We start from the raw sequence: 27,826 nt of genomic DNA, 5'->3' as shown, positions 1-27,826 counted from the left end.
AGGTAAGGTTCAAATTTCGTTAAGATTTAGTTGGGGGGGGGTAGCTTTTATGGCACTATAGTTAAAATAGATAGTTTAGCGCAAGGATTCATTTTTTTTTTTTTTTTTTTTTTTAAACTTGGGAATCTCTGGTTTTACTTACACAGTATACTGAATTTCATGACCTTAGTTGCCTCTCCATAAATACTTAAAGAAATCAACTAGTTTTATGAATATAATTATTTAATTATTTGTATTTGAAGAATACAAATAGTTATCACTCTACTTATTATTATCATTATATTTCATCACTGTACTTATTAATTTAATGGATGGAATCATTGGATAATAATAGGAGTTGGTTGGAAATAGGAAATGGTTCATGAATAATAGGAGTACCAGAAAAGTTTAATGGTCCAAATAAAAATTGTTTACTTTTGTAGTTTGTAATGTGGCAGATACATATTTGTATACAGTGCACCCCTACTTTATGATATTAATTGTTCCAGAGACACAATTGTATCATGAAATTATAATGTGAACCAATGGCACCTCCGTAGCCAGTTGGGCAGGAGCAGCAGTGGTCTAATCAAGATGCACACGCATCTTGATTAGACCGGGGTTCGAGCCCGTGACCACCAAATATGGAGGATGCAGAATGGTCAGGGAATGACCACCGCATATACCCGGAGCAATATGGCCTTAGTTGCTAATGCTCCTAAAAAAAAAAAAAAAAAAAAACCCCCAGTAAACCCAATAACACATTGTGTTTTTTTTTTTTTTTTTCTTTTGGTAATTCGTTCCAAGACCTCAGAAGTTGAAATTTTTGCTATATAACTAAGCTATTTATCTCTTTAAAAGGTTATTTTTATAATCGAAATTGTATTCGTTTTATATGGAATACTGTATTTAGTAAATTTGTGTCAAATAAGCACAGCACAAAAAATCACTTCAACTAAAGGATGCAAAAACAAAACACGAGGCCAACACATTTACAAACAGCCACTTATATAGAAACAAATTTCAAAAAACCAATTAAAATCATTAAAATGCACTACACTTTCATTGTTATCATATGTTCGGTTATAAGAATCAATTTTGAACACCTTTGTGATATTTTCAGGAGGTGACTACCATAAAACAATAAAGACAATTAGCAGTTTCCGGTTTGTTGGACTTTTCTGTTAGTGTAATCTATTAAGGTAGTAAATGCAATCTTGTTGCATTCGTGATAATATTGAAAGCTGGAATTATGTGGGTTTTTATGTTATTTTGGTGAAATGTGTTTCTCCTTCCATGAAATCTTCAATCATATAAAAAAAACAAAAATTTCAGTATCTTCTCTTCATTCCAATTTTTTAAGCTTCATAAACTTGTTACTCCATACCTCAACTTGCACATATCATGTTAGTTGCAATTTGTGCCTGTCGTGTTCTTTGTTAATAATTGCTTATCTTTACTGTTTTAAATTTTAGAACCAAAAAAAAAATATATGTCAGCAAACAGTTAGTCAATTAGTTAGGTGATCAATTAGTTAGTGCAGTGGTTTTCAACCAGGGTGCCAAGGTGTCGCAACAACATTCCAGGGGTGCCACGTAATTTGGGTTTAAGTTACTTAAACTTATTATTTTTTAATTTATATGTTTATTTCATTATAAAAAGGTGTACAGTATCTTTTTAATTTTGTTGTGATCTATAATTGATGTTTACTTAGTGCCTCTATATAAAGAATAAAATTATATACTATATATATATATATATATAATTTGGATTATGAAATGTAATTTTTATAATTATTTTATTACAATAAATATCATATAACATATATATTTTTTAATAACACACACACACACACACACACACACACACACACACACACACACACACACACACACACACACAATCAGATCTAACAGACAGAAAATTGAGTAGGGGTGCCATTTTTAAAAAACAGGTTGAAAACCACGGAGTTAGTGTATATGTACATATATCACAGTATTAATTAAGCTATGTATGTAAGTGTAAATTTATTAACTGGTAAGGTAATAAAGTGTAACTTCATGCTTTATATCTTTACTTTTACAGCCTCTGGATAATATTCCTCCTATTTTCGCTTATTAGAATTGCTGTTTAATAGAATTAAAATTCAATTCGCAAATGCGATCACAGTGATCGGCGCTTATTACATATCGTATAGTGAACGGTATTTTATTATGGAGCATCCATCGTAAAGTGATCATACAGAAAACCAGTCATAAAGCGGGTGTCTACTGTATATGTTAATTATCAGTTCATTAAATTACTGTATGTTCTGGGTGGCTTAAAAGGTGCCTGCAAAGTATAAATCTTTATTTCTCTATACAAAGGGTACTAGGAAAGTTTTGCAATATGACGCAACAATGAATCACAGGAAGCTGCTTGTTGCTGCATGTTGAGACATGTTCATACGTGCATAGTAGCCGCCGCGCCAAGTCGATGGGCTCAGTTATTCATTAGTAGTGAGAGTGTAAAGTGCTTACGATGGCATCGTGGTCACGAAATGAGATAAGGACGTTTTGCGGTATAATTTCGTGCGTGGTTTAACCATAGACCAGTGCTTAGAAGAAATGACTCTTGCACTAGATGATGATTGTCCACATCGTACAACGATATTCAGGTGGTATAGAGAATTCCAAAGGGGAAATTTCACTCTGGAGGATTCTGAGAGGCCGGGAAGGCCACGAACGTCAGTTACGGAGGAAAACGTTACTGCTGTGAGGAAAATGCTTGACGAAAACAGGCGAGTGACCTACCAACAGATAGAGGATACTTTGGGCCTCAATGCACCAGCAATTCGTTCGATTCTGCAAGATCATTTGCACGCGAAGAAACTTTGTTCTCTCTGGGTGCCAGCCGCATCAACTGACTGAAGAGCAGATGACACGACGTGTGACTTGGTGCCGGGAGATGTTAAAAAAGTTTGATAAGGGACAATCTCGGTATGTGAACAACATCGTGACAGGTGACGAGACTTGGCTGTACTATTACGATCTGCCGACCAAGGCTCAAAACAAAGTTTGGGTCTTTGATGATGACGACACACCCGTAATTGTCAGAAAATCCCGATCTGTAAAGAAGAAAATGATAGCTGTATTTTTCAAATCGAGTGGAATTGTGGAACGTGTCGTTTTGGACACGCAGAAGACAGTCACAGCTAAGTGGTATACTGAACAATGCCTGCCTAAAGTCATTGGATCTATGAAGAACCTGCGGCCAAAGTCAAGAATAGACACCTGGCACCTCCATCACGAAAATGCTCCAGCTCACCGCGCCAAAGCCTGCACCGAATATTTGACCACGACAGGACTGAAACTTCTCGAGCACCCTCCCTGCAGGCCAGACCTTGCTCCCTGCGACTTTGCACTGTTCCCGCATGTGAAAATGAAGCTAAAAGGGAGGCGGTTTTCCAGTGATGAGGACCTTCTACGGGCTTGGGACAATGAGTGTGCTGTACTCCCTAGTGAAACTTGGCAGAACTGGTTTAAAGATTGGTTTCGGAGGATGGAGAGGTGTATTGAATGTAGAGGAAATTACTTTGAAAAAATTAAATAAACAAAGCTGTATTGAAAACTTTCCTAGTACCCTTTGTAACTATCAAAAGTACAAAGTTTATTCAAATATTATGCAAATGAACTACTCACCGTATTTATATGATATTGTGTTTGATGTGGTATCCCCCTACTTCAATGACTTTCCTGAGCTTTACTCTAAAATTTGTTATGATGCTCTGGAGAACCTCGCTCAAAATATCAAAAAACATGCATGATGCTGAATTGATGATGAAGTTGTTCCAAAGTTCATGAGGTTGCACTGGTAAACTCTGTCTTTGACATATTCCCACAGAAAGAAGTCACATGGAGTGAGATCCAGAGAATGGGCAGGCCATTCAGTGCCACTTCCATAGTGCTTCTGATAGTCCAGAGCAATGACATTCTCCCAGAAATATCCATTCAAAAGGTCGAAAATGTGAATGATGGGGGGGGGGGGTCAGCCTCCATTTTGCATAAAGTAATGACCACTGAGGCCTTTACAAATTCTGAGCCTTGGAAACCCTGCAATAAGGGAATTATAGATGAGAGGTGATATTTTCCTTGATGACCATTGGGTCACAAATTCCACATGTGGAGAATGTACACCAAACAGTAACAGGCAGAGACTGTGACGTGGAGATTTTCAGAGACGGCTCTGCTTGTTTGCAAATCCATGAAGGGGAAAATGTGTCTTGTCAGAGAACCAGATTAGGCAGGGTCAATTTCTTCTTTTTCAGATATGTTCAGCTTATCATTAGCAAAGGCTAATCCTGCAATAGCATTGCCCTCTGTGAGTGGTTATCATGTTTATATTTTGTATGAAAACAAATGCAGGTCAGGCTTAAGGATGCACTGCAGACTGATGGACTTTTTTGGACTTCTCCCAAATGTTTCTCTCAGTTTTTGAATGTTCTTGTGGTTGATGACCAGCTATGTTGAGAGTAATCATCCAGAATGTATCCTATCTTCCAAAACTTCTAAACACTGTTGTTGGACACTCATCTCTAACAGAGTCTCTCCACTTTGTCTCATAGATGTACTGTTTCTGCTGCATGCCTTTTCTACAGACACTTCCATGGACACTGTTCTTCTGATTTGGCTACTATAATTCCCGCTCTCTCTTTAAAAACATTCCGAGCATGTGCCGCCACCAGCCAACGTCCATTTACTGTCCAACTTCAAACTCACAGAACCAAGTTTTCATCTTCCTCATTTATTCATTCAACTGCCGTTTTCTGGAACAACCTTCCTTTGTATGTATTACCTGAAAATTACAGTCTACAGAAGTTCAAGTCTAATGTCAAAAAATATCTTCTTTTGTCTTCTCAACCTCCAACCCGAGCACGGTACTAATTACTATAGGTTCTAATACCTCTCGTGTTCCTCAGTCTATTATAATAATTTGTTTATGTCCCTCTGTCCAGAAAGCCCTTTGAACTTGAATAACTCTGGAAAGTCATGCAATTATATGCAGTAATAGCATGGATTTGTTAAAGGGCAGTCTTATCTAACCAGTCTTATAGGTTACTGTGATGCAATTACCAGGAACTGAATGCAAAAGTTCAGGAACTGAATGCAAAAAATAATTTTGACATCATATACAGTGGATTCCGGTTATTTGGGCCACCGGTTAATCGGGACAGCTGTTTATTTGGAGCAAATCTTAAAAAAACAGAAACTAATCGAGAAAATAGCCAGGGTTTACTTTGCTTAATTGGGACCGCATGCTGTTTAATCGGGGGAGAAGACCCCAGCACTGGAGATTCCCCTACGATTGTCTCCGACGGTACCATGTGGTTCGGTCGAAATTCTGGAGGTCACAACCACGAAACCAGTTAGCAATCACCTGTTTATTGGGCTTTTCTGTTAGTGAAATCTATCATAAATGGACAGTAAACTCAATCTTACTGAATTTGCAATAATACCGACAGCTGGAATTCTGTGGGTTATTATGATGAAATGTGTTTACACTTCCATGAAATCTTCAATCATGTAAAAAAATTAATTTTCAGATCTTCTCTTCTTCCTATTTTTAAAGCCTTGTAACTCGTTACTCCGCTCTCACTTGCGCGTATCGTGTTACTTGCAATTTGTGTGTGCCGTGTTCTTTGTTATTGATTGTTTACCTTTTTACTGTTTTAAATTTTGACCCCCATCCACAAATATCAGTGAACAGAAATGTCAACTAGTTTGTATGTATGTATTACAGTACGTATTAATTATTCCGATTATCATGTATATTCTTCCAATTTTCACATATTTAATTTTTTAATTGGTAAGGTAATAAAGGGTAAACTTGTGCTTAATATATCTTTACTTTTATAGCCTGTGGATAATATTCCTCCTATTTTCTATAATTAGAATCGCTGTTTAATAGAATTAAAATTCAATTCACAAACAGGATCACAATGACCAGTGCTTACTGCACATCGTATAGTGAACGGTACTTTACTATGGTGACTCCATCGTAACGTGATTTGATTGTACAGTGAACCAATTGTAAAGGGGGGGGGGGGGGGTACATTGTATTTTTAACTATTTATGTGAAACTTCGGATAATTGGGGCAGCCACTTAATTGAGCCAAAATGCACTAGTCCCGATGTGTCCCAAATAACCAGAATGGACTGTACTTGGATTTCAGGGAGGCTTTTGATACTGTTTCACATAAAAGACTGCTGTACAAACTGGAGAAATGTGGTATTAAGGGCAAGTAGTAGTAGTAATAGTGGCATGTGATGCAAGAAAGCAAGCATATGAGCTTATGCAGCATCAGCCAAAAAAAAAAAAAAAAAAAATTTTTTTTTTTACACAACCATTCCCACTAAATGTTTGTCCAGTTCTTCCTTACATTCATTTAACCTATCAACTTCCACAACGACAGATTAAAGTTTGTTCCAACAATTAACCACCTGCTGGCTAAAGGCAAATTTCTGCACATCTGTTCTATCTTCTGAAAGTTCTAGACACTGTTGGACACTATCTTTTTTCATCTGTCTTTCCTCAATTTGAATTTATGCTCATTAGGTTCATAATCTGAACAAGTGGAAGAATCGCTTTACAGAAAAGTGGCCCCTCACATTTCGCCCCCAGTAGATAATGAGTAGGTTACAAAAATGTAAATACAGTCAACTCTCGATAACTCGAATTTTTATTGAAGTCCAAGCCCCTTTAGTGGAGATTGAACGTTAAACTCTCTCGATTACTCGAACTGAACTTCAGATAACTCTATCTTTTCCGAACAAATTTTCAAAATTACATTTGTGTACAAATTGTCATGTAGCTTTTAAACTAATTTCTCCCCTTTTGTATGTCTTCAGTGTTCTCTTTCCATTGTGAAAGGATTAACTGGAACTGTTAATCCTTTCACAATGGAAAGAATACATACTCGACCACGAGGGCGATAGTCACGTGGTTAGTGATGGACACGTGGGGGAGGAAACAGTGACTAATCTTATAGGAGTCTTTTCAGTAACAAGTTAATCTTGTTCTGATTTCTTTAAATTCAAACAAAAGTTCGTGCATCTGGCTCTCCTCACATTTCCTGGCACAGTGGACAGAGCCTAATTGCTGTTTTTGGCACCTCATTATCGGCGGTGCATCATGTGAACAAGCTGAGCGTTGAAGGCAGTGCAATATCTGCATATTATTTTTGCATCTTGATTAATTAATCCTGTGTATACAATGGCAAACTAAAGAACTAAAATGGTCTTGGGCAGGACACATAGCTTGAAGACATGATGACAGATGGACTAAGAAAATAACAGAATGGTACCCAAGAGGAGCTAGAAGAAAACCTGGAAGACAAAGGTGGAGATGGATAGATGAAATTCCTGAGTTTTTGGGTAGTAAATGGATAGCCAGTGCTCAAAACAGAAGGAACTGGAAAGTTTCTGGAGAGGCCTTCATCCTGCAGTGGATTGAAAATGGCTGATGATGATGATGATGATACAATGGCAAAAAGTGTTCCGTCATTAAGAGGCAAAAGAACATTGGTAGATGATGACAACCACATTTACGTGTTTTCAAAGGGAACTGTAGATGAACAACATGGAATTTGGGTTTGTGAAAAACGTTCCACCTGCAAAGGGTGTGTTTGGACAGAGGGTGGGCCCAGTTGTGAAAGTCATAACTGAACATAACCATGCAGCTCAAGCTGCAAGGTCGGAAGCGTTGCAATTGATTGGTGAAATACGGCAACATGCAACAACCACGAACGAGCGGCCACAGCAGATTGTTGCATTAGTAATTGCAGAGGCTCATGCCAATGTGACAGCATTACTTCCTAAAAAAGATTCAGTTAAACAAATCATTCGTCATGTTCAATGGAACAATGGTACTCCTGCTTTACTGAGCAATCTCCAGGACCTAGTAATTCCACAAAATTATCAAGAAATTATTATCGATTGCAATGTACAACAGTTTTTGATGTATGATTCTCAGCATGAACTGCTCCCGGGTCGTATGCTTATTTTTTCCACTAGTAACAATCTTCAGTTATTGGCGCGTAGCCAGGAGTGGTTTTCTGATGGAACTCTTAGCACAGTACCCACGCATTTCCAGCAGCTTTATACAATTCATGTGGTTCAATTCAATGCAGTTATTCCAGTGGTCTAAGTGCTTCTGCCAAACAAAACTCATGCCACATATGTCAAGTTGCTTCAAGAAGTTAAAAATCTACAACTGGATCCCCAATCCCAGCGACTTATTACAGATCTCGAGCAGAGTGCCATGCAAGCCTTCCAACAAAAATTTCCTGGTATTGTAAATACCGGTTGTTTTTTTTTCATCTTTCCCAAAGCATTTAGCAAAAGGTACAGAATGAAGGTTTAAAAGCCTGATATGAACAAGACCATGGATTTGCTCGTTGGATCCGAATGATTCCGGCATTGGCATTTATTCCTCCTGCTAACGTTATTCAAGCATTTGAAGATTTAGTTGAAGCTGATGACTTCCCCATTGAAGCTATGGTGATTGCAAACTACTTTGAAGATACATATATTGGAAGAAGACAATGGAGAGGCCGGCAATTACCCATTTTTCCCATCGAATTGTGGAATGTTTACACACGAACACTGAATGATCAGCAATGTACCAACAATGGCGTGGAGGAGTAGCACAGGGGATTTCAGGAAACTTGTGCTACTTTATTACCAAATATTTATCGATTCATTGATTCTTTAAAGAAACAACAAGGGCTGCACAATTTCAGAATTATACAACTAATTGCTGGTAATTCAGGCAATCAAAGAAACAAGAAGTATGCTGCAATTTCTGCTAGAATTAAAAGATTAGCCCAAGATTTTCAAAATCGTAATGTGATTGATTACCTTAGAGGCATTGCATACAACTTCGAGTTTTAAACAATAATAATGTGCATTTATTCTATTAAAACAAAATAAATAAGAATTATTAAAAAATTAGGCATATATTATTTACATTTTTGTAGCCTACTCATTACCTACTGGGGGCGAAATGTGCCGGAGGTGAAATGTGAGGGCCACTTTTCCGGATCCTGGAAGAATCCCATCAGAATTCAAGTGTGCTCAACCCATTCAAGGCCTTATACACCTCAATCAGATCACATTGCATGTGCCTAGTCTCCAGCTACTGCAGTTTGCAGAACTTAAGCCGCTCTTGGTAAGAGGATCCCTTCATTCCCCTTACCAATCTTGTTGCCCTTCTCTGTACATGCTTCAAGGAAATCTACATCCTTCCTAAAATGAGGCCTCCAGACCTGTACACAGTACTCAAGGCATTGCCTGACCATTGCCTTATACAGAGGGACAATCACCTCCTTTTCCCTTCTAGCAAAATTCCTATATATCATTGACAAAACCCCATGACCTGCCCTGGCAGCCTGTCTGCATTGCTCAGAGAACTTCATATCTGCCTGCACAATTACTCCCAGGTCTTTTTCATTTTCTACCAGCTTAAGTGTAGTACCACACAGTTAGTACTTTTCTCTGAGGTTGCTTCTACCCATATGCAATACAGTCAGTCCTCGTATAGCACGATAGTTGTGTTCCTAGAAACCCTCCTGCAATGCAAAATCGTGCAATATAAACAACAGGCCCTATGGGAAAAATAGGGTTAGGTGCCGACCACTCAAGATTGAACACATATTTGTAACCAAAACATTACCAAACACAATAAATAATCGTAAAAAAATACTTACGTGTTTTATTACGATTATTACGTAATAAAATATTGCTAATGCTTTTGCTTCTATCATAAGCAAACTTGTTTTTTCTTTGATTTTCTATCCAAACAGATGACAGCCGTTCCATCTCTTCCAATTCTTTCTGTCTTAATCTAATGGATTATAATTACACTTGGAGTTGTTCCTGCTATCAAAGTTGTTTTTATTTTCTCTGCATTCTTTGTAATTCTCGGCGTTGCCTCATTTAGGCCTGTACCACGTGCAATATCACATGGTCTTTCATTTCGCTCAAAGCATGTCACAATTTCATATTTTTTCTCTATCAACAGAGGCGGACTGGCCATAGCCTTACTGGGGAAACCCCTGTGGGCCAGAGGCCGGTGTGATTTTGGCCATAAACCATAGTATGAGGCCACTATAAATTTTCCCGGGTAAGAATTTTTGATCCAGTCCGCTTCTGTTTATCGATATTGCTTTTCTTTTTCTCTCTGAATCTGCAGTGTCTTCACCAGGACGCTTCCTTTTCACAACTTTTAAGTATTTTACTCATTTTTAGGGAATAAAGCACAATTACAAACTGAGGAGGCACGCTTGATGCACATAAACTAAGCTGCACACGTGTAGCAACTGAATAAACAACACCGTAAAGGCAGACATACACTATTAACACCTCACATTTTACTAAAGCACATTTCTAGGGGTTACTGCCATAAAACAATAAAAACAATTTCCAGGTGCGTTTCTGCTAGTGGAATCTGTTATAAACTGGTAGTAAACTCGATCTAATTGCATTTGCGATAATACCGATAGCTGGAATTGTGTGGATTTTTACCTTATTATGGTGAAATGTGTTTCCCCTTCACTGATATAAAACACATAAATATATTTTCAGAATCTTCTCTTCATTCCTATCGTATTGCATTCGGTTGTGGTGATTCTGCATTCGACTGGCATTTCTTGTAAACACAAAGGCAAATCGTGCATAAGCGAATTCGGTTCGTGTTATATAAGATATCGTTCCCCTATTTATAAATCGTGTATGATCGAATTCGTGTAATGTAAACACGTGTTATACGAGGACTGACTGTACTTTGCATTTGTTAATGTTAAACTTCAATTGCTACTTCTCGGCCCATCTTCCCAAATTTTCTAGATCCTGTTGCAGTAGCACACTGCCATTACCGTCATTAACAACCCTGCCAACACTTTGTATCATCCACAAACTTCGACACTAAGCCTGATATACCTTCATCAATATCATTGATAAATATATAAAACAAGAGTGGACCCAACACTGAACCCTGTGGGACTCCACTAATAACATTAATCCATGAAGAGCAGCACCCATTGATTACGACCCTTAATATCATTCTGCTCCAGTTTGTACAGTAGTCTTCCATGCACAACAATGTCAAAAGCTTTCCTGAAATCCAAGTATATGATATCAAAATTATTTTTTGCATCTAGTTCCTTTGTAACCACATCATAATATCCAATTTGTCAGACAAAACTTTCCCTTAACAAACCCATGCTGAATTATTGCTGCAGTCTTGTCTAGATGATCCTGCAATGCATTTTTAACCACTGACTCCATTATTTTACCTGGCACAGAAGTTTAACTGGTCTCTAATTAATCGTGTCACCCTTTGATCCCCCTTTGTGAATTGGGGATAAATTTGCACATCTCTAGTCCGTCGGGACCTCCCTTGAGTCCAAGAATGCTCTCATAATTATAGCTAAGAGCTTGCTTACTTCCTTTGCCACCTCCTTTAATATAACTGGATAGATCTCATCCACCCCAGGTGCCTTATGTTTAACTTCAACAATTTCTCCTCCACTTTGCTCTCAGTTATTACAGAAGCATTAGCTTTAGCATTAGTAGAGGCATATGATGCAAGAAAGCAAGCTTATTCAGCATCAGCCAAAAAAAAAAAAAAAAAAAAAACACACACCACTCCCATTTCACCCCTCCGTTCGCTCGAAATACCTGTCCAGTTGAGCCTTAAATTTGTTTAGGCTATCAACTTCAACAACAAGTGATGGAAGTCAGTTCCGCCAACCAACCACCCGCTGGCCAAAGGCAAATTTCCGCACATCTATCCGACATCCGTCCTTCCTCAATTTGAATTTATGCCCTCTGAGCTGATTATTCTGAGCAAGATGAAGAATCCCATTGGCATTGCGCATGCTCAAACCATTCAAAGTCTTATACACCTCTATCAGATCACCTCGCCGGTGCCTAGTCTCCAGACTCTGTAATTTTGGAAAACTTAAGCCTTTCTTCATAAGAGCAACCCTTTGTTCCATTCACTGATCTTGTTGCCCTTCTCTGTACCCGTTCCAGCAGCTCTACATCCTTCTTGAAATGAGGCCTCCAGACCTGTATACAGTACTCAAGATGTGGCCTAACCATTGCCTTATACAAGGGAATAATCACCTCCTTATCCCTGCTAGAAATATTCCTGTTTATCTTTTTTGACAAGACACCATGAGCTACTCTTGCAGCTCGTCTGCACTGCTCAGAGAACTTAATATCTGCCTGCACAATTACCCCCAGGTCCTTTTCATTATCCACCACTGTCAGTGTAGTACCGCAGAGTTGATACGTTGCTCTGGGGTTACTGTTTCCCATATCTAGTACTTCACATTTGTGAATGTTAAACTTCATTTGCCACCTCTCAGCCCATCTGTTCAACCTTTCCAGATCCTGTTGCAGCAGCCTAGCGTCAGTGGTGTCCTTAACAACCCTGCCAACCTTTGTATCATCTGCAAACTTGGACGTTAAACTTGATATCCCATCATCAATATCATTCATAAACACCAAAAACAACAACGGACCCAACACTGAACCCTGAGGAACTCCACTAATAACATTAGTCCACGTTGAGCAGTGTCCATTGATTACCACTCTCTGTCTTCTGCCACTCAACCATCCCCTTATCCATAGCAGCAATTTGTCTCCAATGCCACACTGCTCCAATTTGTGCAGCAGTCTTCCATGTGCAACAGTATCAAAAGCCTTTCTAAGATCCAAATATATAATATCAAAGTTATTCCCTGCATCCAGTTCTTTTGTGACTACATCATAGTATCCAATCAAATTGGTCAGGCAAGACCTGCCCTTAACAAAACCATGCTGCGTCTGAGCTATAACTGAATTCTTGTCTAGATGATCCTGCAGTGCTTCTTTAACCAGTGCCTCCATTAATTTACCTGGAACAGAAGTTAAACTAACAGGTCTATAATTACTTTTGTCAGCCTTTGATCCTCCTTTGTGAATTGGGGTTACATTTGCACATCTCCATTCTATGGGTGCCTCCCCTGAGTCCAAAGAAGCTCTCATAATTATGGCTAGGGGTTTGCTTACTTCCTTTGCTGCCTCCTTTAATATAACTGGATAGATCCCATCCACCCCAGGTGCCTTTTTTATGTTTATCCTCAACAATCTCTCCTCCACTTTCCTCTCAGTTATTACCAAATCATTCAGCTCACTGCCAATGTTTACTTTACCTAAATCATTCTCCTTCCTGAATAACTCCTCGTGCGTGAATGTAGATGCAAAATACTCGTTTAGATTGTTAGCCACCTGAGCAGGATCCTCAACTGTTGAACCATCAATATCCAGTGGACCAATCTGATTCATCCCTTTCCTTCTTGAGTTTAAATAGGTAAAGAACTCTTTTCTGTTTTTCTTTGCATCCTTTGCCAAGGATTTTTCGTAGTCTGCCTTTGCCTGCCTAATCCCCTTTGTGACTTGGTTACATACCAACTTATATCTATCATAGGCTTCCATGTCACCCATTAATTTGTATGTATCCCATGCATTTTTCTTCTCTGCCACATGTCTCATTAGTTCATCTGACAACCATTTAGGCCTAAACCTTGAACAATATTTCTTAGTTGGTATGTAAAGCCTGGTAGCCTCCAAGATTAGTTCCTTGAATGCTTCCCATTTTGAGTTTGCTGTTGGTAACATCATCAGTTGGTCCCGCTGTATAGAATTTAAATACTGTCTCAGACCATCATAGTCGCCTTTACGAAAACAAAGCACCCTTCTACAATTTGATAACCTTCTGGCATTTTCAATCCTTAACTCCTCATGTGTGAATGTAGATGCAAAATACTCATTCAGTTTGTTTGCTATCTGAGCAGGATCATAAACAGCTGAACCATTGATATCAACTGGACCAATCGGATTCATCCCCTTCCTTTTAGAGTTTATATAAGTAAAGAAATCCTTGCTCTTTTTCTTAGTATCCTTTGCCAAAGATTTCTCTTATTCTGCCTTTGCCTGCCTAACCTCCTTTGTGACTTGATTACAGACTAACTTATATCTGCCATAGGCTTCTGTGTCGCTTGATAATTTATATGCATCGTATGCATTTTTCTTCTCTGCCACGAGTCTCATTAGTTCATTTGACAACCATTTATGCCTAAACCTTGAACAATATTTCTTAATAGGTAAGAAACTTTTAGTAGCTTCCATGATTAAATCCTTGAATGCTTCCCAATTAGAATATGCTGTTGCTAACATCATCAGTTGAATCCCACTCTATAGAATTTAAAAACTGTCTGAGATCACTGGTAGCCACCTTTATGGAAGCAAAAACCCTTTCTTGTACCCCTAATGGTAATTTTGATTTTTTATGAAATCCCCAAACATGAAAGGTATCAAAACCTATAGTACTTAGTACCGTGCATGGGTTGAAGGAGAAGAATGGGGGGGGGGGGGTATGCTGGAAACTTTGTTCTAGAGACTAAACATGGGTTTAGTCTCTCCAATAAGCAAGGTGGTGGTATTGCACCGGTTGACGAGGGTCATTTTATAATGTTTATGCAAAATATTTATCTGCTATTTTACATTGCAGTGCATGAAACATGGGAATTAGATGACAACAGTTTCCCTAGAGAATTATATCCTTAAGTAAATCCCACATCAGTACACTGTGATCATTGCCACCAATGGTTCCTTTATCTGCAAATACAGGGACTGGTGACTGTCATCAGTCCCTGAAACCCCCAGCATCCATCACTCCAGGCCATTGCTTATTCTAATAGAAGTAGGGCAAGAATCAACTTCACCTCTGCCTGTGGCTACTTTTAACCTTTTAGTCTGTGAATCCCCCAAGCTAGCGGTTTTCTGACCCACCTAACACTACCTTTATAGCATCAGCAAATATTCTTGCAGCCTTTCTAATTCACTACCTTGATAGCATCAGCAAATATTCTTGCAGCCTTTCTAATTAAGCGTATCTCATCCCTGTAGAAGCAGTCTCTCCTGTTAACTGCTGTGAATAAAGGGATGGTTAATGGGAGAAGGCAGAGTAGTTATCAGTGGGCACCATCTTTCGTGGACTAATGCCATTAGCGGAGTTCCCCCAGGGTTCAGTCCTGAGCCCATTGTTGTTTTCAGTATTTATCAATTATATTGATGAAGGTATATCAGGCTTAAAGTCCAAGTTTGCTGATGATACGTTGGTTGGCAGGGTGGTTAACAACAGTCATCAGGGTGAGCTGTTGCAACAAGATATATGGGAAATTGGGTTTGATGGGCTGAGAAATGACAGCTGAAGTTCAACATTGACCCAATTTCAGGGTAGTGGAAAATGAAAAAGACCTGAAGGTAATAGTGCAGTCAGACATGAAATTCTCTGTTCAGTGCAGACATGCTGCCAGGACCTCTCACATGGTTTTGTCAATGATATACAGAAACCTTGCTAGCAGGGATAATGAGGTGATTATCCCTTTGTATAAGGCCATGGTTAGGCCACATCTTGAGTAATGTATACAGATCTGGAGGCCTCAGTTCAGGAAGAATGTAGATCTGCTGGAACAGGTGCAGAGAAGGGCAACCAAGCTGATGAAGCAGTGACCAAGAGGGTGCTCTTACCTAGAAAGGCTTCACCTGCGGGGAGATCTGATTGAGGTGTTTAAAGCCTTGAATTGATTAATTAAGGTGAATGTATACAGTACTCAAGATATGGCCTAACCATGGTCTTCTACAAGAGGATAATCACCTTATTGCTTCTAGAAATGTTTCTGTATGTCATTGACAAAACCCCACAAGCTGTTCTTGCAGCATGTCTGCAATGCTCAGAGAATTTCATATCTAACTGTGCAATTACCCTAAGGTCTTTTTCATTTCCACTACCTGAGTGTGGTACCACACAGTTGATAAATTACTCTGGGATTACTGTTACCCTTTGTCAATGTTAAACTTCAACTGCCATTTCTCAGTCCATCATCCTAATTTTTCTAGATCTTGTTGCATAGCATGCTCTCATTACTGTTGATAACTATCCTGTCAACTTTTGTATCATCTGCAAACTTAAACATTAAGCCTAACATACCTTTATCAATAATAAATACTGAAAACAAGAAGAGTTCCAGCACTGAACCCTGAGGTACTCACTAATAAATCTATGAAGAGCAGCACCCATTCATAACCACTCTTATTTTCTTCCACTTAACCATCCCTTTATCCATAGCATTAACTTGCCCTTAATGCCACATTGCTCCAGTTTGTACAGCAGTCTTTTATGTTCAACAGTATTAAAAGCCTTCCTGAAATCCAAATATACGATAACAAAGTTATTTTTTTGCATCTAGTTCCTTGGTCACTGCATCACAATAACTCATTAGATTGGTTAGAAATGACAGCCCCATAACAAATCCATACCGTGATTTCCCGATTTTTAAATCTCAAGAATTGGCTTAGCTGCCAATAAAACCAGCTTGCCATTTAAAGTTGGCATTTTTGCTCATTGACAATTACATATAGCAGTTTCCTGGTTCAGCTAATTTTTGTGCAATGATTGTAAGTTTTTTAATGGACAGTATAGTCATGTATAAAATTAACAAATTGCATTTTTATCTGACTCTCTCCCACTGACTCCTTAGCTAGCATCAAAGGGAGCCGAAGGAGAGGTTTTGTAATTACTTCGATATTAATCTTTACTTCTTCTCTGAAACATTATTGGTGAAATATTTCACATGTATTCCAGTTATGGATATTCACTGTTTCATGTGTATGACACCATTTTGTAATCCTCACATCACTTGCAACAAAATAAATAAAAAATAAATTCTATGGTTAATTGATTTGCATACTATTTGAATAAACTTGGTATTCACAATAGTTAAGGAGAAATAAAGATTTAAATTTGGTATATACCTTTTGTGGCATCTGGTATATTTTTATATATAGGGTGATTCACTACCAGTGCGACAAACTGGCAGGAGGTGTAGGGGGCACAAAGACAAATTGGAATCACATAGTATTGCAGGGTCCGAAATGCCTTCGTCATGCAGTAGAGGACGTTGAACAGGGGGTCGTGTGAACAGCGATCCCGCTGGAAGTCAGCATTTTCGAACCAGTTCCCGAGGCAGTAGGATGGACGAGTATTCAAACGTTGAACTGGCCGACATGCACCTCGCATATGGAGCTGTGGACTGTAACGTACGCGCCGCTCTGTGCTTGTACCAGGAACGTTTCCCGCACAGGCATGCTCCTCATCATACGATTTTCGCACGTGTGCACAGAAGGTTACGTGAGACTGGTTGTTTCACGAGAGGTACCATGAATCAAGAGCGAACGATGAGGATGCCAGACAATGAGGAGAATGTCCTACGTCTTGCAAAAGGCAATCTGAGTATGAGTACTCGAACGACAGGCCAACGATTGGGTATTTCCCAATCCACTGTATGAAGGATACTGTCAACAAACCAAATGAGTTCATACCATCTGCAATGCGTCCAATCATTGGAGCCTGCGGATTATCCACTCCGGAGGACTTTTGCTACTTGGTTTCTTCAACAGAAATGGTTCACAAATGCTGACTTCCAGCGGGATCGCTGTTCACGCAACCTCCCATTCAATGTCCTCTATCGCATGGCGAAGAAGGCATTTTGGACCCTGCAATGCTATGTGATTCTGATTCGTCTTTGTGCCCCCTACACCTACTGCAAGTTTGTCGCACTGGTAGTGAATCACCCATTAATATATACAGTGGATTCCGGTTATTTGGGCCACCGGTTAATCAGGGCAGCCGTTTATTTGGGGCAAATCTTAAAAAAACAAAAACCAATCGAGAAAATAGCCAGGGTTTACTTCGCTTAATTGGGACAAAATGCCGTTTAATCGGGGCAGGAGACCTCAGCACTGGAGATTACCCTACAATTGTCTCCGACCGTACCACGTAGTTCGGTCGGATTTTTGGAGGTCACAACCATAAAACAATAAAAACAATTAGCAGTCGCCTGTTTATTGAGCTTTTCTGTTAGTACAATCTATCATAAACGGACAGTAAACTCGATCTTATTGAATTTGCGATAATACCGGCAGCTGGAATTCTGTGGGTTATTATGGTAAAATGTGTTTACACTTCCATGGAATCTTCAATCATATAAAAAAAATAATTTTCAGAATCTTCTCTTCATTCCTATTTTTAAAGCTTCCTAATTTGTTACTCCGTTCTCACTTGCGCGTGTTGTGTTACTTGCAATTTGTGTGTGCCGTGTTCTTTGTTGTTGATTGCTTATCTTTTTACTGTTTTAAATTTCAGCCCCCACCAACAAATGTCAGTGAACAGAAATGTCAACTAGTTTAGTTAGTATGTACATATTACAGTACGTATTAATTATTCCGATTATCACGTAATTCTTCCGATTTTCACATATAATTTAATTTTTTAATTGGTAAGGTAATAAAGGTAAATTTGTGCTTAATATATCTTTACTTTTATAGCCTATGGATAATATTCCTCCTATTTCGCTAATTAGAATCGCTGTTTAATAGAATTAAAATTCAATTCACAAACGTGATCATAATGACCGGCGCTTACTGCACATCGTATAGTGAACGGTACTTTACTATTTTGAGTTCGTCGTAACGTGATTTGATTGTACAGTGAACTAATTGTAAAGGGGGGGGGGTAAAACTTCGGATAATTGGGGCAGCCGCTTAATCAGGCCAAAATGCACTAGTCCCGATGTGTCCCAAATAACCGGAATCGACTGTATATATATTATTTATTTATTTTTTTTTTTTGTGATGTTTTCAGATCTATAAGATATTATTTCTTTCTGTTAGAGATGAAGAAATGGAAGTAATGATAACAGAAGAACACCGTGTGCAACTTATTTCATCATTAAAAGAATCACTGTGTGCAGTTAGTGACCATGCCAATGAACGTTGTGCTAAACTTCTTGCTGCAAGAGCCAGAGTTAGTACTATCATTTTATGTATAATATAGTTAGAACTTAATTTGCTTTTTACGTGTTTTCATTTTACAAATGGAAAAATGCAAAATTTACTTCATTTTAGTTTACAAATTTTGTAATTGCCCTAAGACTATTTCTATTCCAGTATATAAGCAAAATTTTTGAATTTTGAGAGTAATTTCTTTTTGAAAATATTTATAAGCATACATCAAAAAATATAGTTAAAATTTTAAAATAAAAGCAGTACTTGAAGTGGAATAGGATGGCTCCAGTTTTTTCAGAAGGCCTATAAGCTATCACATTTCCTTTTTGTGAATTTTGACCTACAGTGCTTTTACATTTTCATGGAGTTATACCAGATTTCTTATTTTATCTATCGTCTCTCATTATTAGTAGTATGGCCTACAAGATGCAAGACAAAGTGATGGATAGCATTCAGGAAATATAGTCACATACTGAGGGGCAATATCTCAATTTGTCTGAAACATAAAATAATGAACCAATGTATACTACTCACCATGATTTATTAAAGTGAAACTTGGGCACTCACCAAAAGAAATTAAGAGAAGCTGAGAACTACACAGCGAAGAATGGAAGAATTATATTGGAAATCAGACAGTTAGATAAGAAGAGAAACAAATGGATTAGGCAGCAAACTCAAGTAAAGGACATTCTTATCAAAACTAAAGAACTAAAATGGTCTTGGGCAGGACACATAGCTTGAAGACATGATGACAGATGGACTAAGAGAATAACAGAATGGTACCCAAGAGGAGCTAGAAGAAAACCTGGAAGACAACGACAGAGATGGACAGATGAAATTCATGAGTTTGTGGGTAGTAAATGGATGGACATTGCACAAAACAGAAGGAACTGGAAAGTTTCTGGAGAGGCCTTCATCCTGCAGTGGATTGAAAATGGCTGATGATGAGTAATACGTATTCTGCTATATAGTTGTATCTTATACCTTAGCTATATCCTTAGCTAAATACAAAAGATATATGCCCAAAAAGTGGTTAAAACCTTCAAAATACTTATTTACGCTAACCAACCAAAATTCAGTAGACTCTTGATTTTCCGGGATAGATGGTAAAAAACAAATCCTGGATAATCAATTTCCCGGTTAATCCAAAAATACAAAAGTCCCCAACATATGTAAGAGATACGTTTCAGGACTTCTTACTTCGTTCAGTTTTACGTAACTCAAGAATGACTAATAATGTATTGCTACTATATTATTATTGACAAATCTGAATTCCGCACGATACTTGTTAATGTTTGGCCATTTTAATACATCCTTATTATAATGATTCCTTAGAGATTTAACAGATGCACCGTTTTCAAACTTTTGAATAATTTCAAGTTTTTGTTTAACTGAAAACGCAACTCTTTTGCGTTTACCCACCATTTTCGTGATTTCTAAACAAAAAAAAAAAAAAAAATTCCGACATCCCTGACATAAATAACAAAACAAAATTTGTCCTTTTGCACTGCAATGGAACACAACAATCAACGTGACACACTAAAACAAACTAAACATTTGCTCTCTTTTTTCTTTCTTTTTTTTGAGCGGTGGGTGTGAAGACAGCGGGGATTGCAAGATAATACCTTAGGTGCACTAATCTCTCAATGACAACTTATAATGCAGCTTGTTGCTTATTTACAACTTGCAAAATATTTGTTTATACCTATTCTAGGTTATTACTTGAATTTTTGATTTCTGGTTGATTTTTTTTAATTTGGAGTTTTGAAGTGTCCCAGTTAATCGAGAGTCTGCTGTACTTGTTTATGCTAACCAACATTACTAAGCCTATTTAATCTATTTGTAAAACAAATTAATACATTAACTAATCAAAAATACGATAAAATTTCAAGGAAAACTTGTCGGCTTGCAGCAGCTACAGAAATCTACTTCCCAAGTGACACCTGGCGGCGGATCACCCTACTACCAACTGTGATTTCCAAGCTTGTTAATGACAGTAATGATAGTATGCTACCAGCAACAGGATCTGGAAAAGTTGAGCAGATAGGCTGAGAAGTGGCAACTGAAGTATAACATTGACAAATGTAATGTACTGCATATGGGTAGCTGTAACCCCCCCCCAGAGTAACGTATCAACTGGGTGGTACTACATTCAGGGTAGTGGAGAATGAAAAGGATCTGGAGTAATTGTGCAGTCAGATATGAGGTTTTCTCAGCAGTGCAGACAGGCTGCAAGAGTAGCTCGTGATGTCTTCTCAATGATATATAGGAATTTTGTTAGCAGGGATAAGAAGGTGTCCCTTTGTATAAGGTAATCATTGGGCCACATCTCTTACTGTATACAGGTCTGGAGGCCTCATTTTAGGAAAGATGTAGAGCTGCTGGAACAAGTACAAAGAAAGGCAATAAGATTGGTGAAGGGAACAAAGGGGTGCTCTTACCAAGAAAGGCTTAGGTTCTTTAAATTGCAGCATCTGGAGACTAGACACTTGGAAGGTGATCTAATTGAGGTGTAGCCTTGAATGGTTTGAGCAAGTTGAATGCTGATGGGATTTCTTCCTCTTGCTCAGATTACATTACTCAAATGCAAGGACATAAATTCAAATTGAGGAAAGAAAATTGTAGGATAGATGTGCAGAAATTTGCCTTTAGCCAGCGGGTGGTTGATAGTTGGAACAAACTTCAATTTGTTGTGGTGGAAGTCAACAAATTAAATAAGTTCAAGGCAGAACTAGACAAACGTTTGGAGTGAATGGATGGATGAAATGGGAAGGTTTTTTTTTTTTTTTTTTTTTTTTTGCTGTTGCCATATAAGCTTGCTTTCTTGCCTCATATGCCTCTGCTAATGCTAATAACCTGAGTAGGTGAATTCATTGTACATTTAAAAATGGTTAGTGCCTTAGATGTTTATATGTATAGCAGATTCCTCTGTTCCGGCAATGCCACAGTTTTGCAACTTGGACAGAACTGTGGATAAGGGTATTTGTCTCTAAGCTGAACATAAGTTAGAGCTTTAGGGCCAAGACTTACTGCTTGGTGTTCAGTGAGAATGGAAAGTCTCTACATGATTGAAACCAAATGCACGAGTTTTGATTTTAGCCAGAAGGAGCTTTTGTAAAATGACCCCTTTATACAAATTTTACATAAACTCTTCTTAGTTAAAATAAAAATTTGTATGTGTTATGTATGCTTAGTTTTGATCATGAATAGAGTATTTGCTGTCTCACCAAATACCAAAATTTGAATTTGCTGCATTGGCAAGAACAGAAAGTTTTCCACAATTAAAATTCAATACAGGTAATACATATGAATTTGATTTTATTTCAGCCATTTTGCTGAAAACACTGAATTTCCCACAGGAATTTTTTTAAAAATGTTGATAAGGAGGAAGTATTGGAAAAGATTGTTAACTTGATCGAGAAAAATATTAATGATGAGAGAGTGTATGAAAATTTTGCCCAAGGTCAACCTGAGCCCAGCAACACAACCAAAAAAAGTATTAGATGGAAATTATTAAGAACAAAGCACTTTAGCCTCTTTTTTTTTTTTTTTTTAAATGTAAACCCCAAACACGAGGTATTAGAACCAATGGTACTTAGTACCATGCTTGGGTTGGAGGTTGAGAAGATGAAAGAAGATATTTGTTGACATTGGACTTGAACTTCTGTAGACTGTAATTTTCAGGAAATACGCATGAAGGAAGGTTGTTCCAGAAATCGGCAATTGAATGAATAAACAAGGAAGATGAAAAACTGGTTCTGTGAGTTGAGTTTGAAGTTGAACAGTAAATAGATGTTGGCTGGTGGCAGCACATGTTCGGACTGTTTTGAAAGAGAGAGACCGGGAATTATAGAAGCCAATTCAGAAGAACAGTGCCCATGGAAGTATCTGTAGAAGAGGTATGCAGCAGAAACAGTACGTCTATGAGACAGCGAGTGGAGAGACTCTGTTAGAGGTGAATCATTAATTAACCTAACTGCCCTCTTCTGAATGGAATCAAGAAGCCTGAGAGAGGTTTTGGGGGCACCACCCCAGATATGGGAACAATATTTCATGGCAGAGCGGATTTGCGATTTATACAGAGTGAGCAGCTGTTTGGAAGAAAAGTAACGCCGAGAGCGAAAGAGAAAACCAAGTTTTTTAGATGCAGAGGAAGCAATATTTGTAATGTGCTTGTGCCAAGAGAGATTAGAAGTCAGGGTAATCCCCAAAAGAGATATATCATTTTGCCTAGAAATCGGAGTGTCACTAAAGATAAGCATAGGAGCATAAGAATCCTTTTTGTGAGATTTAAGACAAGACTGAGTTTTAAAAGAGTTGAAATCAACTAAGTCGTCTTTGCCCCACTGGAGAATTACCTGAAGATTGGCATTTAAGGAATTGGTAGCAGATTTTTGAGAAGTTGAAGCTGATTGAACAGGGCAAGGTTTCTCAAAATGGAACATGGAATGCAATGTGCTATCATCGGCAAAACTATGGATAGGATTTCCAGTCAATGGAAGAAGGTCATTAATATACAAGAGGAAAAGAGTAGGGGAAAGAAGTTAGAAGACAGAGAGCCATCTACCATCACCCTCAGTGAGCGATCAGAGAGAAAACTGGATAACCAATTACTAAAAACAGTTGGCAAACCATAAGATGGAAGCTTGTTTAGAAGACCTTTATGCCAAACACGATCAAAAGCCTTTGAGATGTCAAGAGCAACTACTTGTGTATCACCGAACCTTTCCATTGAATTAGTCCATAAATGGGTAACATAAGCCAGAATATCACCAGTGGATCGACACTGACGGAATCCATACTGGCGATCGTTGATCAGATGGAAGGTTTCTAGGTAGTTTAAATGTTGGCAGTTAATTGATTTCTCCATTACTTTAGAAAGAGTAGAAGTAATTGCAATGGGACGATAATTGGATGGGAGGGATTTGTCACACTTTTTAGGAACTGGCTAGATATGAGCAAATTTCCAAGCAGAAGGAAACACACCTTTGGAATAAGAAAGTGAAAAAAGGTAGCAAAGAACAGGAGTAAGTTCAAAAGCACAGGTTTTAAGAACAAGTGGAGAAATACTATCGGGACCTGGAGCTTTCTTAGCATCAAGATTCGTCAAAATCCTTCTGACATCCTTTTGACAGAAGACCACACGAGGCACTGAATGGAGCGTGTTGGGAATGGTGGGAGGTGTTTTACCAAGATCATTAATACATGAGTTTGAAGAAAAATGGGATGCTAGCAGGTCAGCTTTATTCTTGGCTGAAGTGACAACAGAACCATCTGGTTTGGACAGAGGTGGGAGCAGAGATGGGCAAAAGTTGCGGCCAATAGCTTTGGCAAGAGATCAGAATGCTCGGCCACCATTAGGGCAAGAAGCAAGTTTTCTACTCTTAGCCTGTTCAAACTCTAGTTTGGACTGATTAATAACTGCTTTACAATTGTTGCGAGCTTTGGTGTAGGCAGAAAATGAAACTGAAGAATTAGAAACAAGCCAATTACGATATGCAACATTCTTCTCTTGAACAGCCTTAGCACATTTATTGGAAAATCAAGGTTTAGATAAAGGACGAGATTTTAAAGTGGATTGTGGGATAAAGGATTCCATTCCTGCAAGAATAATTTCACTGACATGATCTGAGCAAACGTTGACATCAGAAGTTTTGAAACAGTAATCTGACCAAGGAAAAGAAGAAAAGAAATCTCACAGGCATCCCATTTTGCATTCTTGTAATGCCAAACAACACGAAGTTGGGAATAGCCATGAGATAAAGGCTCCATTGGAGAAGAGACAATCACCAAATTGTGATCTGAAGTACCTAAAGGATCTCTCACTTCGACCGTGTACTTAGAATGATTGTTTTTGAGAAAAAGATCAAGGGTGTTGGCTGTATGATTAGGATTGTCCAGTATTCTTGTAGGTAAATGAACAATCTGTGCAAGATCATTAGTAATTGCAAAAGCCTCAGCATCGCGACCAGATGGGTCAGTGTGACTAGAAAACGGAAGCCAGCTGGAGTTGTGAACATTAAAATCACCAAGGAAAATTACCTCACTGTTAGGAAAGTTGGACTGGAGAAAGTCAAGTTGCAAAGAGAGGAAGTCAAATGAGCTCCAAGTGATTAGTGGAGTTGGGAGAACGGTAGAGACAGCAGATGTCTTACCAAATATAAATACAGGAGTACATTTGTATGAGACAAATTCATATATCATGGTGGAAAGCTGCAGATGAATTTGACACAATTAGGTAGAGAGATTTTAAACCAGAGAAGATCAAAGAGAGGAGATTCCAAATTGCCAAATCTCTGACAAGGAATATCAGAACGGATATATGCAGAGATGAGCAGTAGTTGAATCAACCGATAACTGAGATTCTGTCAAAAAAAGTACATGGTATTTGGTAGACTGCAAGTGGAAATGGACATCGTTAAGATTAGAATTGAGACCACGTATATTTGTGAAATGAATTAGGAAGTGCTTGGGAGGTTTAGATCTTTTCGCAGATAAGCTTGCTCAATTAGTTTGACAATTCATGGTGTATTCAATAGTAAGAAAAAGTGGAGGGGGGGAGACATGCTGTATAAAGTAATGAAATTTTTGGATATGGCATACACATGGTAAGAATATACCCATATCATTGAGATAACGTGGCCTCGAAAATGCTCCCCGCATACACACTATTCGGACTCCCTCCAGTCACTATCTGGCAGAGTAGAGGTAGCAAGATTATACACTCGCTGATCCGGAAGCCTCCTAGAGAGTTGCCAATAGGTTCAGTCCTGTGTACGAACTGGCAGCCGGACTGGGAACACCGTTTTAGAGTTGAACCCTTGAAATGTAAGGAATATTGGATCTCGCCACGATGTTCATCATAACCTCAAGTTATCAATCATACTGCATGATAGAAGAGATAGGGAAGAATTGACCAGAACTTAGCTCTAGAGACTAAACATGGGTTCCACCACTTCAAGCCTCCAATAAGCAAAGTGGTGGTATTGCACCGGTTGATGAGAGTTATCTGCCCCCTAGTACTGCCTGGTAACATAGAGGGGGCAGCATTCCTCCATGTGGTGTGGGCGCCACATCTCGACCCCTGCTTATGTTGGTTCACACCTGGGTGGTCATCCACCATGTACTTGTGCATGGAGGTTATACCCAGGATTACTAACAGTCCCACCATCGTGAAGGTGCAAGCAGAGGATTTGGCTGTCACAGACCGTCCGTACTTTGCCGAAATTGGGTCCACTTGATTTAAGTGTCACCCAAATATCAGTTCCATTAGCATTTTAGACTCCCAGGTAACAAGTGCAGCATGTCTGGCATATCTGAGAGAATGTCTGTGACAACCTCAAGGACCGGCATAGAATAACCTGCATAGAATGTAACTTGTCTTTAATTTCTTAAAGGACCAGAGATTATTCACTCATGTTTTGTGGTATTTCCACTACCACTTAAGCAAATGCCTGAAATGCTGCCCTTATTGCATCATCAGCCTCACATACAAAGAGGTCCCAGCATACAAATAAATATTCTTCAGGTCAGGAGCTACTCAACTAGCTACAGGGATTCTTAAGTTATGCAGAAAGGTAAGTTTTGCACATACACTTAAGTATATTTTGAGTGTACTCATACACCCCAAACCACAAAATATTTTTGTGTGAAAAAGAAGGTACTTTGCAATTATAAATGTCACTCTAGTTCTGTTTGCTGCAATAAGTAAACTTGTTGCAAGTTATTTTTACTTGTTGTAATCATTTTAATTCTTTGATACATTTGATTATAATATTTGTTCATTAATTTGTTGACAGTAAAGAACATTACATGCATATATTTCATTCATATTTTATTATTGAATATTAAAAGTAACACTTTGCTTAAATTAATTTTGTTATTTAATATAATACCTAGTTAAAGTACTAAATGTAACATGAAAAAAAAAAAAAAAAAATTTTCCCCCTATTTTTTCAAGCAATCTATGGAATGCCTGGTTTCCCCACTTTGCTTTTGTTTGTATCATACAGTTGCTGCAAAAAATTAGTCATATGTGTAATAATATTTTGATTAATGAAGTGTAACCTCTCCTTTAGCATGAATCACTTCATGAATTCTCATTTGTAGGGATTCAGCTAGGTCCATTGAACAGTTGCTATCAGTATTAGGCCATTCTGAAAACCAATTGAGGCCATAATTCATTCAGGTTTCCCCGATGCTGTTGTGTTTTCACTTTCCATTCAAGATAGTCCTATATGTTCTCTGTAGGGTTTAAATATGATGACTTGGCTGGCCAGTTTAAATGCCCTTCCATTTCCTCATGCCAATTTAAAACAGTAAAGGCTCTATGACCCCGGATGGTTGTCATCCTGGCATACACAAGTATTGAAATTGTGAACATCCCCCCAACATTCAGCAAAAGACAACTTGATTATCCAGAACAGTTGTATAGCCAGCTTGATTCATCCTATTTGGTATTTCATGTAGACGACCCAGTTCATAATAGGTAAAACATCCCCAAAGCATTGCTGACCCAACCACCAGCTTGTATGACATCTTGCACACAGTCTTGTTGGAATGACACGGCGTCACAGCTTTTCAATCATTAGCAGTCCACTTTTTGTTCCTTTTAGCCCATATTAGCTGGGCATTTTTTATGCATAGCTGTTAACATTGGCTTTTTTTTTTTGTTGGGGGAGAGTCTACTCCTGATATCCATGTTATGCAGTTCTCTTTACATTGCTTCTCAGAAATTGGCCAATGAGATCCAATTTCTGAGAAGAGTTGAGTGTTTTTGCAACAGTTCTCATCTTTGAAATCGTGTTTAGTTTACTAGAAGCCATATTTTTCCTCAATCACTGTTGTTTTATACAGACTCTCAACCATGATTCGGTTGATTTTTTAATTATTTCTTAAAAATTCTTATTACC

At 38.3% G+C, this 27,826-nt stretch overlaps 1 protein-coding gene across 1 annotated transcript in view; it reads left to right on the top strand.

Annotated features, from left to right (window-relative positions):
• scat (VPS54 subunit of GARP complex scat) overlaps positions 1-27,826 on the top strand; it is a 414,636-nt gene that overhangs the window by 278,161 nt on the left and 108,649 nt on the right. The window contains exon 14 of the mRNA XM_090376331.1: positions 18,801-18,933. Coding sequence (XP_090232457.1) covers positions 18,801-18,933 — 133 coding nt within the window. The remainder of the gene's footprint in view (positions 1-18,800; positions 18,934-27,826) is intronic.

This window comes from Mastigoproctus giganteus, chromosome 6 (assembly GCF_048544385.1).
Source record: "Mastigoproctus giganteus isolate SK-2022 chromosome 6, ASM4854438v1, whole genome shotgun sequence".
NCBI lineage: Eukaryota > Metazoa > Arthropoda > Arachnida > Uropygi > Thelyphonidae > Mastigoproctus > Mastigoproctus giganteus.
The sequence above is the reverse complement of the archived record's forward strand: the minus strand, read 5'-3'. Positions and strand labels throughout refer to the sequence as shown.